Source organism: Aphelocoma coerulescens, chromosome 2, assembly GCF_041296385.1.
Source record: "Aphelocoma coerulescens isolate FSJ_1873_10779 chromosome 2, UR_Acoe_1.0, whole genome shotgun sequence".
Lineage (NCBI taxonomy): Eukaryota > Metazoa > Chordata > Aves > Passeriformes > Corvidae > Aphelocoma > Aphelocoma coerulescens.
Window position 1 is genome coordinate 66764880 of NC_091015.1, and position 15254 is coordinate 66780133.

Here is a 15254-nt window from a genome sequence, read left to right on the forward strand (position 1 = left end):
TGTGCGGGCTGTAAAAGAGAGAGGGCTGCCGCCGGAAGGTGGTGCAAATCTACAGCTTTCCACGCGTCCAGGGCAAGCTCCGGCTGAGCTTGTTGACCTAAAGCTGTTCTCTGTGCCAGACGCAGCTGAGACCCTTTACATTTGGACGACAGGAAAGACCCCATGTGCTGGTGTACGTCGCTGCGAGGGAAAGTGCATAGGCCAGGCGTGTTACGGCAGAAGCAGTCGGCTGCAGCGTTTGGCTGCCGGCGCAGTGCTCTGTGCGACAAGTGAGACGACGGCTCGACTCCGGCAGAAAGGAAAGCGCGACATCGTGGTACGAAGAGCATAAGAATGACGGCAGGGCAGCGAGCTGCTGTGCGCATCGCACAGGCTGCCAGAGGAAGCGTGGCTGGCACTCGCTTCTTTGCGGATTCACGTTAGCAGCTGGAAACAGAAAGTTCAACTTGCAGCTACTGGTGCTGCTACCCATTTCTCTTCCAGCTTTCCCTGGAAAGAGTCGTGCCCAGCTTCGTGCTTGGAGATGCAGAGGTGACGAGTGGTAGATGCGGCAGAGACTGGAAATACCGAGTGCAGCGGACAGTTTCTGCTGCTTCACGTGAGGCAAGGCGAAAGTGCAGCCCAGCAGTGGCTGTTACTTCTGAAGCCTTTTGCTTTGGTAGCAGCAGCTGCTGCAAGTGGGCGACGGAGCTGCGAGAGTGTACATAGCGTGACGGTACGTCTATCTGAGAAGGAAGCCGGCGAGCCGCAGTGTGTTGTGCTCAGTTTCGAGGCTGCTTGGAGGAGGGGGGTCCCAGAAGAAAGCCTTCTTTCTGGACGCGTCCTTCTGGGCGTGCTCAAGCTGCACGGACGTTGCAGCCCTGAAGGCTGAAGAACCTGTTTCTGGCCAGGTTGTGTGCTGGAGTGCAAGGGCTGCGCCTTACTTTGTGAAGCAGGCAGAGCATTCTCAGCTGAATCGGCTTGTGAAGCAGCTCTTGGCTGGACATTTGAAATTCGCTCCACTGAGTACATTAGCCCGGTGCCCAGCTGCTTCGTTCTTCGCCTTCTGTGGTCCGGACAGAACTGAAGCGCCGCGATGGCTTGGAGCTTTGCCGCTCTTCAGCGTGAACACTGCAACGCAGCCACAGTGTGCTGTGCACGGATTTCCCTCAGCTCCACGTACAGTCGTTGTCTTGCCGTTTCCCAGCGTCGAAAGTGTCCGTGGAGCTCTCGCTCAGCGAAATGCGTCAGGAGAGAAACACTTGCTGGATTAGCTTTTCGCTGGCCGAGACTTTCCACGCAGCACGGCAATTCGGGCAAGGAGGAGGAGAAAGGCAGAACATCTTTGCGTCCTGGCACCTTCTTCTTTGCGAGACGCCTATCCGCGTCTTCCCTCCCTGCAAGGCTGTAAGGTTCGCCGTGCTACTTGGACCCGAGAAGGAAGGTGCAGAGAGCACCGCGATCTGACGGCGCTGTGCGGGCTGTAAAAGAGAGAGGGCTGCCGCCGGAAGGTGGTGCAAATCTACAGCTTTCCACGCGTCCAGGGCAAGCTCCGGCTGAGCTTGTTGACCTAAAGCTGTTCTCTGTGCCAGACGCAGCTGAGACCCTTTACATTTGGACGACAGGAAAGACCCCATGTGCTGGTGTACGTCGCTGCGAGGGAAAGTGCATAGGCCAGGCGTGTTACGGCAGAAGCAGTCGGCTGGAGCATTTCGCTGCCGGCAATGTGCTCTGTGGAAGTCGTGGACGACGGCTCGACTCCGGCAGAATGAATGTGCCACATGGTTACTTAAGAGGCCGAACGATGGAGCAGAGCGCTGGGCTCTTGTCCGCAGCATACAAACTGAGAAAGGAGAGTAGGTGGCACTCACCTCTCTGCCAAATTCACCATAGCATTGAGAAGGAGGGAGTTCAACGACTGCTACTTACTTGTGCTTCTGCTTTCTCTTCTTCCAACCATCCCTGGAAGCACTGGCGCTTTCATTTAGGTTCCGAGATGCACAGAACACATGCGAAGGAGTCTATGCCAAGGAGTGGGGAAGTCGAGCGTGCCACGGTTTGTTTGGGTGGCATTACGTGAGGCAAGGGGAAGACGCAGCCCAGGATTGGCTTTTTCTTCTAGTTCTTTTCTTCAGGAGAGCAGCTAGCAACTGGGATGCGAGAGCCAACAATGGGATGGCACATCTGTCGGAGAAGGAAGCTACAGTGCTGCAGACTGCTGTGCACAGTTTTAATGCTTCTGTAAGTACACGGTACTTTTGGAACGTGTTCTGTCCTCACTCTCCCATCTCTGTGAGCTCTAGCTGCTTGAACTTGGCCACACTGAAGGTGTGTGGACTTGATTGCGCTGTGAGTATCAAGTGTTCCGGAGAAGAGAGATAGTCAACAAATGCTTTGTCACCTGGCCCATCTCTCAGTCCGAACTTTGGCTGGAAACTCTGTGCTGCAAGGGTGGACTTACCCACTTGGAGAGATTGTGATGATGCTCTATATATAGTTGCGAAGGAAAGTGCTGGTCACTGGAATGTTTCGCCTAGTTTACGGACTTTAAAAGGAGTATGAATGCCAACACCTTGTTCTAGCACTTGTTCTTTGTGTGCTGCTGCTGAATGTTTGGAAGGGCTTTGGGATCCGCGAGAGGTGGAGGGTAGGATGCTACATAGAGCTTGAAGGAAAGTGCCTATCTCCAGGGCCTTTGATGCAGTTCAGTGGGTGCGAGTTACATGTTGGGCATGTTCATGATGGCCCAGAAAAGGTTCTGAAAGAAAGAGGCCGTGCTGGAACTGCCTTTACTTTTGCCGCTTAGAAACTGCACGGCCAACAGTGAAAAGATTCCTCTTGCTTCCCCGCTACGCCCGGGATCACATTCTTTTATGTCTCCAAGAGGCAGGATGCACAGCGAAGCTCTTCCACCAACTGCTCCCACACGACTGGGGCCGCGCCAGCCAAGCGCTTGGCTTTTTGCCGGGCACTGTCAGCGCTCATCGAAACAACCACACGATGGCGCTGACGACTTGCAAAAGAAGGCCAAGCACCTGGCGCAGCTCGAAACCACCCCAAGGGCAGAGGCAACTTGCAAACGGCCCTGCACACAAATCAACGGTGTCAGGACAAAAAGATTGCCCTCATCTTCCCCTTCCAAGAGCACACTCTTCTTTACACCACACTCCAAGAGGCAGACAAACCTCTTTGGCCTAAACAAATCTTTTCCCTCTCGCAGATTCTGCCCACCAACTTGAAACCATCTGGCAAAAACAGAGCTCAAAACAGTGCCAGCTTGAGGAAGCTCTTGCTGCCTACAACTTCACCTGCACCCCTCAAACTAGCAGCACACACGCTGTTCTCAGCACTTTCCTTCTCAGCTCTAGGTACCATCCTAAGCCTTCCCTCTCCCAGAGTCAGGATCCAAAGACACCGGCACCAGGGACTGCTCACACACTGAAGGCACCAGGACAAAAGGCTCACGAGCTTGGCCTTTGCATTCCCACCGACAGCTCAACAGCTCTAACCCAGAGAGAGCTCTGCCTGTTGGGAAAAGCCTTTAAAATCCCTAAGAGCACCTGATGTGCACATGCAAACCTGCTTTCCTTGCCAAAGAGAGCAACTGAAAGCCCATCTCCAAAGAAACGGCATCCCCTCCTCCAAAATACAACACATCCAGCGACTGATCCACCTCCAGTATTGAGTATGTCCAACAATTGCCCCTACACGCACAGGGGCCAGAAGAGAAATGTCTTGCTGGACTGTTCCTCCCCATGGTACCTTAACATCTGCTCCAGCAACACTGGCACTATGTCCTTGCCTTCCCAAGGAAAGGCACTCTGAGTCTCTTGGCTTTGCCTTGCCTTCAGTACCTTGTCTAGTTCTTCTTAAGCTATCCTTGCTCTGCTTCCTTTGCCTACGTCTGCCTTGCCTCACACTACCTCCAACTTGCTGGCTTTGCTTTGCCCTGCCTACCACTCTTTCCCTTGCCTTCTATGCAGGCAAGGTGCTGCAAACCAAGTGCATGCAATTGTGGGTAAGTCAAGGGAGAGGTAGGCAAGGCCAGGGCAGCGAGGGGAAAGCAAATGGAGTGGTAGGCAAGAGAAGGTCCAGAAGTTAGAGGCAAGGCTGGCCGTGGGAAGGAAAGTCCACTGATGGTTAGGCCAGGCAGAACAAGAAGGGCTCGGCAAGCCAAGGCCCTGGAGGAAAGCAGCAGGCAGGTCAAGGGCGGGGCATGGCCGTGCAAAGGAATGCAAGGCTACAGAGAGCCAGCAGGGCAAGGCAAGGAAACTGTTACGTTGCCAAGGCCAGGCAAGGCAGGTGAGAAGTACATTCAAGGACTGCTGGTACACAAAAGTGGCCCGGACCAAGTGCTCTGTGTGGCCTTGATCCCGCGTGGGTCATCTCTCCTCTGCACCTAAAAGACTTGAGCTACCTGCTTTCCTTTGTATGCAAAAGAACTCTCATTCTGATCCTGGAGCTCAAGGGCAAAATGTGAATTGCCCTTCCAAGATTCAAGACATGCAAGGATTGCTCCCAGACAAAGGCTGCCTATAGAGATGAGTGTGGCAACATGCGTCCTCCCCTGGTCTTCCTCTCATGGGATCCTGAAACACCGGAGATTGCTTGAGAGCGTTGAGATTCCTAGGAGGAGCAGAAAGGGCAGGGCAAGGCCAGGAAATGTCATTGAAAAGGGGTCTTGCATTCCAGGTGGGGGAGAGGTGAGCAAGGTCATGCAAGGCAAGGGAGGGGTTCAAGGGCAAGGCAAGGCAAGTGGTGGCTTTGCGAGGCAAGGCAAAGCAAGGCAATGAGGGTCCTAGAAGGAAAAGGAAAGGTGAGGCCAGGCCTAGATGAATGTGAAAGGAAGTCAGATGGGGGATGGGTGAGATGGTCAATGCAAGGCAGGGGAGAAAAGGCAGGTTGAGGGAAGGCTACAGAGGGGGCAGCAAGGAAATGCAAGGCATGGGGAAGCATGCGAGGAGTGGGTGCTGCCAGCCGGCCTGGATGGCAGGGGCGGGGCCACTGCAAATAGCATGGTGGGGATGTGGAGGGGGGTGTTAGTGTGCGGGGGAGCGTGTGTGCAGCGGAGTGCAGGGTAAGTGCAGGTGTGTGTGTGTGTGAGGTGTGTGTGCATACGGGGGTTTTGTGCCAGGTGCTGTGCCGGGGGGAGCCGTCCCACCACCAAGAAGGTGTGGGAGTGAAAGGAGTAAGATAGATGTGTCTTTACAAAGAGACCGTGGGAATCTGTCCTTAGACAAGGCTAGGAATTTACAGGGAGGGAAGTAACAGAAGAAAGTATTAGTTCTAGAAACTGTTACTAATCAACAGAGACTGTTGCTCAGCCAAGGCCCTACTAAATTCCTGAACCCAGAGCAAGGCAGCAAAGACTTCATAGCATTAGGAATAGCTTCATTTTCTTCCTTTTCCATACCAAAAGGGGGGTGCATATTAGAGGGGAGCATAGAGTAGGCAGTTCCAGAAGTCTGTAATTCCCGAGTACCTCAGAGGGTGCTGTAGCCAGGAACTTAGCATAAAAAGGGGGCTGCATCCCGCAATCACTTGAGAGACTCCATGGCAAAAGCCCCATGGCCTCTCCCTGGAGTTGAAGAATGTTACAGGACGCCTCTGTCTCCTTTTTGGTGGATGAAGAAACTCAGAAAGCAACACTTTTGCCAGAACTCTCCACGATGCCCCCTTTGCTCCCAGTGACTCCATCACTGCCCGGGAAGCTGTCTTTTCTACAAGAGGAGTTTGAGATACAGTTAGAAGTCATGTGGCAGAGAAAAAAGGCAATAATTGGTTTACAAAGGATGGCAAACAAGAGATACCAGAACCTTTGGCCATACCAATATTAAAACAACTCCGTGAAGAGAGTCCTTTCACTTCCTGAGTATTGGCAGAAGCCTTCCTCATGATACATGTTGCTGTGGGTCTTTTTAGACTGGCAAAATGAGCTTCGAAGGTTGCTTGATCTGTGCTAGAGCAAACAGCCAAGTTACAAAGTAACTTGCCAGGGGAGGGAGGCCTTGGGCTGCATGTCCCTTCCAAAGATGCCAGGAGGATTTTCCTGAGATGCCTCAAGTGGGAAGGCTTAATATCTTCCGGTAAGTCAGCTAGCAAGGTGGCCAGAAGCATTTCCAACTGCTTCAGCAAGGACAGGATCAGTTATTAAGGCATTTTTGGAACAAATAATTCCACGATACGGCATTGTAGAAGCAATAGACTCAGATAGGGGAACTCATTTTACAGGAAAGATCCTTCAAGGGGTTTTGGCTTCTTTAGGAATACAATGGAACCTCCATAGGCCCTGGCACCCCCAGAGCTCGGCTCGGGTAGAAAACAATGAAGAGAGAAATAAACACCTTTTGAAGCTGGTAATAGAAACCAAGATGCCATGGGTAGGGCTTTGGCCATTGGCTTTGGCGAGTATGAGGGCCCGACTTAGAAGAGAGATTCGGTTATCTCCTTTGCAGTTGTTGTTATGAATTACCCTGGTAAATCTCAACCTAGTTGGGGGGTAGAGGTAAGTGATGTATATTTAAAACCATCTGTGGCCAGGATGCTGCTTCTTGTGAAACCCCTTCAACAGGAAGCTCAGCTGGCACAAGCCCCGCCTTTGGACTTTGCTGCTTGTAACATCCAACCAGGAGATTGAGTCCTAGTTAAGGAGTAGAAAGAAGCGCCAGTGGCAGTGAAATGGCGTGGCCCATTCCAAGCGTCACTGACGACAGAAACAGCCATCAAGACAGCTGAACACTTGGGTCAAGGTCTCTGAAGCCTCGGAGATTTGGACATCTCAGCTGGAGGAGAAGGCTGGGAGGCTGTAACTGACACTCTGCAAGAGTGGGCCGGAGCAGTAGCCAGTGCTTCGACATCCATGGAAGCCCTGCGTGCCTACCCACAAACCATCTGCTGAAATAGTCTCTGTGGGCATCCCTCCTCTAGAATCTCCACTCACTGGGGGGCTAATACTTGCTGGATTATTTTATGTTAAGTAGTTTCTGTGTCTTCAATTGCCACAGGTGGTGCAGAAGACAATGGGAAAATTAGACTAGCTAATTAGATCACATTATTAAAATATTTTCCTTAATAGTTCTACTTTTATATGGTCAGCTAAGTTTAGGCCAGGAGTGGGAGAATCAATTTGCGGCCTTAGGAGAAGAAGTAGCAAAAGTTTTTAACCTTAGCAATTGCTGGCTCTGTGGAGGGCCAGGAGGATCTGAAGAGTGGCTATGGTTGGCTAGCCCAGCTGAACCTAAGTGGTGGGTCAACACCCGACGTGACGTCCATAATAGGACGGGACTTTGGGCCAAAGAAGGAAGTCTATGGCTGGCTCTGGATACCCACTCCCTGAAATGCTGTAACTTCGCCTATGCAATAAGCAGCTTTCAAGAGAGCCGCCTGACGTCCAGACATGCTTCGTGAAACTTTCTCCTATACAGATCAAATAAAAAGAGGAGGGATTAAAAGGAATGAGATGGATGAGTCTTTGCAAACAGACTGTATGAATCTGCCTGTAGACAAGGCTAGGAACTTATGGGTAGTGAAGTAACAGAAGAAACTATTAGTTCTCTAGAACTGTTACTAATCATCAGAGACTGTTGATTAATCAAGGCCGTGTTAAATTCCTGAACCTAGAGCAAGGCAACAAAGACTTAATAGAATTAGGAATGGTTTCTTTTTCTTTCTTTTTGATGCCAAAAGAGGGGTGCATATTAGAGGCGGGCATAGAGTAGGCAGTTCGGGAAGTCTGTACCTCCCGAATACCTCAGCCAGTGGGAAAAAGGAAGAGGGCGTTTTGGCCAGGTACTTGGCATCAAAAGGGGGCTGTATCCCACAACTGTTTGAGAGACCCCATGGGAAAAGCCCCATGGACTCTCCCTGTAGTCGAAGAATGTTGCAGGACTCTTCTGTCTCCTTTTCGGACATAAACCTGAGGCATTGTGGATTAATTTTTCCTAACGGCAGCGACCTGCTGCGTGGTCTCCGTGCGCCTCCCCAGCCCCCCGGGAGGTGTAAAATAGTTCCCGGCGGCTCCCAGCGCACGTTACAGATGGCTGCACAGCCCTGGGGCTGCCTGCGGGCTGCAGAGCCACCTCGCCACCAGCGCGGCCAGGGCCGGGGCCCTTCTCGACAGCAAATAGCTCCGGGAGTGTGTACTACTCCAAAAGCATATTTTGAATCAGTCCAAATGTTGATAGGTTTTCCTTCAGCTGATACTAAGGCTCCAGTTAGGGCTATTATTTCAGCCTTATGAGCTGATGTCCGCACAGGTAACAGATTTGCTTCAATGACAACGTCTGTGCTTGTAATTGCATGGCCAGCAAACGGCTTACCATTCTTGACATAGCTGCTTTCATCAGTGAACCAGTTGTCTGTGTTTTCTAGTGGAGAGTCCTTCAAGTCTGGGCAGCTAAACTGCCTCCATGGTTTCAATGCAGTCATGCTGTACAGGCTCCTCAGCGGCCTTGCCTTGGAGTTAAGCTGCTGGATTGAAGATGTTAGTTACTTGGATACTCACATCCTCTGTTTCTGTTAGGACAGCTTGGTGTTTGAGAAAGTGAGATGGGGTCAACCAGTGATTTCCTTTCTGTGTGAGCACTGCTGACTTTGTATGTGAGACAAAAACGGTTATCTGCTGGCCCATTGTGAACTTGAGGGCTTCCTCTATGTTCAGGGTCCCAGCTGCCACTGCACACAGGCAGGCGGACTGTCTTTGGCTGACCACATCCAGCTGCTTGGAGAAATAAGCCACTGGCCTTTTGTACGGTCCTAGCTTCTGTGCCAAAAGTCCCAACACCGGTCCTTGCCTTTCATGTGAAAACAACAGAAAAGATTTAATGACATCCAGTATGCCCAATGTCAGAGCTTGCATTAACTCACGTTTCAGAGTTACAAATGCATTATTAGTCTCTGGTGTCCAGTATAGGTGGGTCCCCTCAGTTTCTTTTAGGGGAGTTTCACAATTAGTCCATAGCTGTAGATCCATAACTTACACTGTCTTGTCATTCCCAGAAAAGTTCTTAGTTTTGGTTTTTTTTATTGTAGTTGTCTGGGGCATCTGACAAATTGTCTCTTTCTTGTTATTTTCCAAGGCTCTCTCTCCTCCTGCCAGTTCATATTTTACTTTTTGGAGGACTAGCTGAGCCTTTTCAGGGGAGAGCCTATATCCACTTAGTCCCAGAACATTTAAAAGACTTACAGCTCATTCTTTGCAGTCTTCATGGGTTCTTGTTGTTATTAGTAGGTCATCAATGTACTGCAGAAGTGTACCTTCCCAGAGTGGCGGTGTCCAGGCTTCCAGTTCTTTAGCTAATGATCTCCAATTCTTGTGGGGCTATTTTTGGAATCCTTGTGGCAATAGGGTCCATGTAAGCTGGCTTTTTTCCCTGTTTTGGGGTTTTTCCCATTCAAAGGCATAAATTTCCTGACTGCTTTCAACTAATGGCAGACAAAAGAAAGCACCTTTTAAATCTAGAACTGAAAACCACACCCAGTCACTTTGTAATTTTGTAAGTAAAGTGCAAAGATTGGCTAGTACAGGATACAGTGTTCTTGATATTGTATTTATCATTCTCAGGTCTTGAGCTAATTGATAATTTCCATTTGGCTTTTGTATTGGTAGAATTGGGGTATTGTAGGGAGACCTAGACTCTCTTAACAACTCTTGATCAATAAATGTGGCAATTACTGGTTTTATTTCTACTGGTGCTTCATGCTTGAGAGGATATTGCTTAACTGACTCTGGTTGTGCCCCTTCCAGGCGTTCAATAATCAGTGGGGAAGCCCATTTTGATTTCTTTGGAATTTCAACATCTCCTACTTGATCTGTTATTTCATTACCTATGGGTATTTCTCCTCTTTCAGCCTTGTTTGTTTGTTTGTTTGTTTTCCTAGGCCTGAGATGATTAAGGAATGGGTTTTCTTTTTATCCAATCTTAGTGGTTTAACTTAAACTTTCAAGTCTTAGTCAGGTATCTTCGGGGAGGCTTCTTTGGTTGTAGCTCCTTTAGACAGTTTTTGTTACATTAATATTTTTACTCTGCTGGATAATTTTATCCATTATGAAGGATTAGTTTTTAGGATACAAATCAACACACAAAACATTTCCATACAAAATGTTCTCATGCAAACATATCTTTACATCAGGGCTATGCTCTGTTTTCTAGGAGACAGATTACAGCACTGTTGTAATGTAATCTTGACACACACTAGAAACTGGGGCTTTACTGTTGGTGGGATTAAAAAGAAATTAATTCTCTTTCAAAATTAGTTCCATTAATCCAAGTAGCCTTTTTTTTTTCTTTGAATTTTAGTGACTAAATTGCCTTCATCACATTCTGCACCCCCGTCTGAGATTGCAGAATGTGCTATAAATAGGTGGAGTGAGGCAAAGATAAAATACCTTCTTAAGACATATGGCATGAGATTGAGCAGCACTTTAGTTTGAGAGCTGGTAGAGGGCTTTTCTGCATTTTATTCATGTCCTATTTGCAGTCTATGGCTGCAAAAACCCCTCCTGGTTTAGGAAGGGGGATTTAATAATTCCTTATGTAGCATTTGCTTGTGTTTTGTCAACATTCTTTAATTCACTAAATAGTAAATAAAAAAAATAGCTGAATTATAATAATTTTGAAGTCTTCTGAGGCAGAACTGGGAAGGTTAGAACATATTTGTATGATTTCAAATATGTATAAATTCTTAAATTACAAATGTTAAGAAACTGACAATGCAGTGGTACGTAGCGCTTAGAAGCAAAGGGGCATGGCCCACGCAAGTTTCGACAGAAGCAGTGCACTGCAGCCCTTCGCTGCTGGGCACAGTGCTTGGGGCGAGAAGCAGATGACCATCCGCCTCCGGGAGAATGAAGGTACAGCGTGTTCGAAAAGGCAAAGAACGAAGCTGCAGAGCGCCAGGCTCGCGTGCTCGTCGTACAGGCTGCAAGGTAAGCGTGGCTGCCACTCTCCTGCCTGCAGAATTCACGTTATAGCCTTGGGAAGGAGGAAGTTCCACGGCAGTTACCCGTGCTGCTGCTGCTGTCCAGTCCTCTTGCAGCTCTCTGTGGAAGCAATTGCACTTCCCTTCAGTCTCCGAGTTTCGGAGAACACGATGGTAGCGTGCAGTGGAGGAGGGAAGAACAGAGTGTACCGGTGAGTCTGGGGGTGCTTACGTGCGGAAGGCGAAGGTGCAGCCCAGCACTGGCTTCTACTTCTCAGGCCGTTCTCCAGGACAGCAGCTGCTGGAGGCTGCCAAGGGAGCTGCGAGAGTGAAAGCAAGGCGGGTGTCTGTCTTAGAAGAAAGTCACGGAGCCACAGTGTGATTTGAGATTTCCGAAGGCTGCTTGGAGAGGCGTGCTTTAGGAAAGCCTTCTGCTTTGACGCCTGCTCCTGGGTGAGCTCTAGCTGCAGGGACTCTGCAATGCTGAACAACTAGGAAAGTGCCTATGTCCATGCTGTGGGATGAAGAGTTACGGCTGTGCCTTCCTTTCTGGAGCAGTGAGAATGCTCTCAGCTGACTCGGATTGTGAACGAGCCCTTGCTGGACTTGGGCAATTCGGTGCACTGCACACGCAAGCCCGGTGCTCTGCGGCTTCATTCTTTGCCTTAAGTAGTCTGGACTGAAGAGAAGCCCAGCGACGGCAGTGAACTTTGCTGCCTTTCCGCATGTATGCTGCACCCACCCACGGTGCACCGTGCACGGTTTCTTTGCTCAGCTCGAGCTACAAGGACACCCTTTCCTTTTCGCTGGACTTCTGCAATTCGGTGCGCTGCACACACAAGCCCGGTGCTCTGCGGCTTCGTTCTTTGCCTTGCTTTGTGTGGACGCAAGAGAAGCCCAGCCACGGCAATCCACTTTGCCGCTTCTCAGCGTGCACACTGCACACAGAGCCACCGTGTGCTGTGCATGGTTTTTCCTCAGCTCAAGGTCCAGGGATAAAGCCTTTTGGTTTCTCAGAGTGCACGCTGTCCGTGTAGCTCTTGCTCAGTGAACTTTGCCCGGGGAGAAGCCCTTGCTTGGAGGAGTCTTTCAAAGTGCAAGACGTTTAACGCAGCAGCCACAGGCTGGGCCACGAGCAGGGGTGGTGAAGAGCATGCTTTTGTGCTGGCACCTTCTTCTGTGCGAGACGTCCATTGGGATCTTTGCTCCTTGCGAGACTTGCAGTGCACGCCGTGGTGCTTGGAGCTGCCGCCAGGACTGGGCAGACAGCACCGCCATCTGACAGCGCTTTGCAGCTTCGTAAAGGAAAGAGGACTGGCCCTGGCAGGTGGTGCAAGGGCAAGTTGCCACGAGTGTTCGGCACGGTTCTCTGTCCGAGACATGTCAGGAAACTTCGGTATAGATAGTGTCAGAAAGTGCGACAGAGTATAGTGTGGTACGATGGACTGTGAAGGAATGCGCAGTGCATCGGCATGTTTCGACAGACACATTTTGTTTTTTCTGACACATTTTTTTTTGTGAAGCGGTGACCATATCAGGCTCTGAGAATATGCCAAGGCATTTGGCTTAGAATCAAAGTTCGTAGATTCAGGGCTTGCTCCAAAGATGAAAAGCTGAGAGGAAAACCCAAGGAGGCTTGTTAGCTAATGCTTTCTGCCTTGGCGTGTTTTGCTTTTCCAAGTGGAAATGTGCCATTTTGCTGTGGTCTCTGCGGCATTGAGATGACGTGTGGTGCAGCAGAAAAGGGAGAATCACCTGCGCGCCTTGCAGAGTCCGTAGGACTTATTGCGTGGATGCAGCTGCTGAATGTTTTAAGCTTTTGGGGATTTGCGAGAGTGAGAGACTGCACTGGTAACTAGAGCTTGAGGGAATGTCGGGGTCCCTCCCCCGCCATGTAGCCCTGGGAAGAGGGGCCCTGAGGGCACACACACACGGGGTTTCCCTGCCCCTGGTCAGCCTCGTTCCCCAGTGGTTGGTTTGTGTTTCCCTGCGCGGGCAAAAGGAGCTCGGGTCCTGACTGTAGCAGTTCCTCGGCAGAGCCCGGCCATGCGGCTGGGGAAATAAACATCTCTGAAACATCTAGCAAGAATCTGTCCATATATATGTTTCTTTTCCACGGGACTCCTGGTTTGATATAGGCGTGTTGCAGTATCCCCACTGTAACAAGGGAAGGCACTGGTTTCCAGGCTGGGTGAAGCCGCTCAGCAGGTGCCAGGTAAGGCTTGAGCAAGGAAAATCATTCTCAGCTGACAGCACCGCCAGTCCTACGAGAGACTGGTGCTATGCGCTTTCCGTCACAGCTCTACCTACTATGGCCTTTGGGCACTCTGGCAGCCTGAATCTAAACTGAAGAGTTTCCAGCCACGGCTCACACAGAGAAATGGAGAGAGGGAGAGAGAGAGAGTGTGTTCACTGACCTTACTCTCTTCCTGACATTTAAAAACTTCCATTGGCACCACAAAGAGGTGCCACTCACTGTCCTTTTAACAATCTGGAAACCTCACACGTAGTGTGATGGTCTGGACTTTAAAGCACTCAGTTTTTAACCTCAGTCTTGCAGAGGTCCAGCTTGTGGCGCTTTGCTGGAAAGTTTGGAGACAAGAGCACTAGTGCAGTGACCGTTTCTGTGCTGGCGCGTTTCTCTAAGTGAGAGCCAGACGGCCACTTCGGACTGCGTGAGACTGAAAGGGTATTGGGTTCTCATACATAGCCGAGGGGAAAAGTGAAGTGCAGAACTCACCCAGGGTGAGTGCAGAATACAGGCTACGAAGGGCAAGGTGAATGCCGTCGGTGGGCTTCTGTTCTTAGCCCTGTTGCTTGGGAGCAGCTGGCAGTGGTTCTAAGGTTTGGAACTGGTCTCTGCGAGAGTGAAAAAATGGGACGGTCCATACCGCTTGGAGGGAACGTGCCTTCAAACAAAAGGCTGCTGTGAGAAGGGGTAACAGAAGAAGTTCTTCTCTCCTGGAGCCTTTCTCTGTGACACAGGGACACTGTAACCACTGCTGGACTGAAAGTGCAGGAACAGTACAGAGAGCTGACAGACAATGAGCGTGTAGAGCACCATGGTGTGAGTACAGGTCGTGGGCTGCAAGAGGAGTGTGACTGCTACCTGAATGCGGTCCGAATGCAAGGTATCAATTTTATTAGCTTTAAAATTGTGTTTTGAGTTTTTTTTCAAGTATTGTAGAAAGAAAAGGATCTTGTTAAAGCAGTTTTCACTCACTGCAGAAACACAGAGTGTTGCTCCTACTGGGAGAGGGGTCCAAGTTCTCTTATCTCTATATTAGACAGAGTTACTTGGGAGAATCTGTCCTCTTCCAGTGACTGATAGGAAAATGCCAGGTGCTTTGTGCCTTCTGTGTAGCTAGAGCATGCATTTGCCTGTTAACTTGTTCTGAGCAACTGCATAATAATCACATATACAAGTAGGAGTACAAAGCTGTTGGCTTGAGTTTCTGTCAGCTAAAATATTTTACAGCAACACAATAGTTTATAGCAACAAGACAGAAGATGAGATTTAGTTCTGTGCTTATATGGTTTGATGAACAGGTGTTTTAGAAATAAAAAGGAAACAATAAAATTACTTGTGCGTGACTTTAAAGCATGCAAAATGCACAGGACATCACCTAATGTGTCAGGCTCAACAACCATAAACTGACAAGCCATTATGATTTTGAAAGTTTTACAGAAGTTTTAATATTGTATACAAAATCAATGTGTTTCATTTCCTCAATGAAGGAGAGACTCATTGTCTTCAGGAAATGTTACCTTAATCTTAGCAGAAGATAAAATTTATCTGTCAAATTCCTCTTGTATAAATGAAACTGTTCAAATTATACCATTCACTCATATTTAAGACACTAAATTTTGCAAGTAAGAATTTTTTCAGCTGCAAATCATGACCATTTACTGTCCTTACTTGAGACTATACAAGGTGCTTTTTTCTACTGCAGTTGCTGAGCATTTTCAGTTTTGCTAGGTGGACTGTATGACAGTGAGATTATGATGGTACACTCAGCTGAGAAGTGCATAGCTCCAAAGCACTGCCAGAGTTCTAAAATACATGTATGATCACATTCTTTCAATCTCACAGAGAGTAAAAGCTAAACAGAAGAGTGTGCAGGTACAGCTCACAAAGAAATTATTTCAGGACTGTTGACAGTGGCTGGACTACTCTTTTTCCTCACAGCCTGTTATCTACAGAACACACAGCTGCAAATGAGAAGGAAGGCAGAGAACAGGGTGTGTGGTGCAATTCAAGGGGTGTGAGTTAAAAATACAGACAGAATGAGTTTTCTCAGTTGACGTCAATTGTGATGGAGATTTTTACAGGATATTTTTAGGAAGGGCACAAG

The 15254-nt window shown here is 49.1% G+C and overlaps 1 protein-coding gene across 1 annotated transcript in view; it reads left to right on the top strand.

The window, feature by feature from the left end:
- The first annotated feature begins 10725 nt into the window (after positions 1-10725).
- The window catches only part of LOC138105163 (solute carrier family 12 member 7-like), a 54195-nt gene continuing 49666 nt past the window's right edge, over positions 10726-15254 (top strand). The window contains exons 1-3 of the mRNA XM_069004844.1: positions 10726-10906; positions 12124-12295; positions 13885-14030. Of these exons, the coding sequence (XP_068860945.1) occupies positions 10726-10906; positions 12124-12295; positions 13885-14030 (499 nt within the window). The remainder of the gene's footprint in view (positions 10907-12123; positions 12296-13884; positions 14031-15254) is intronic.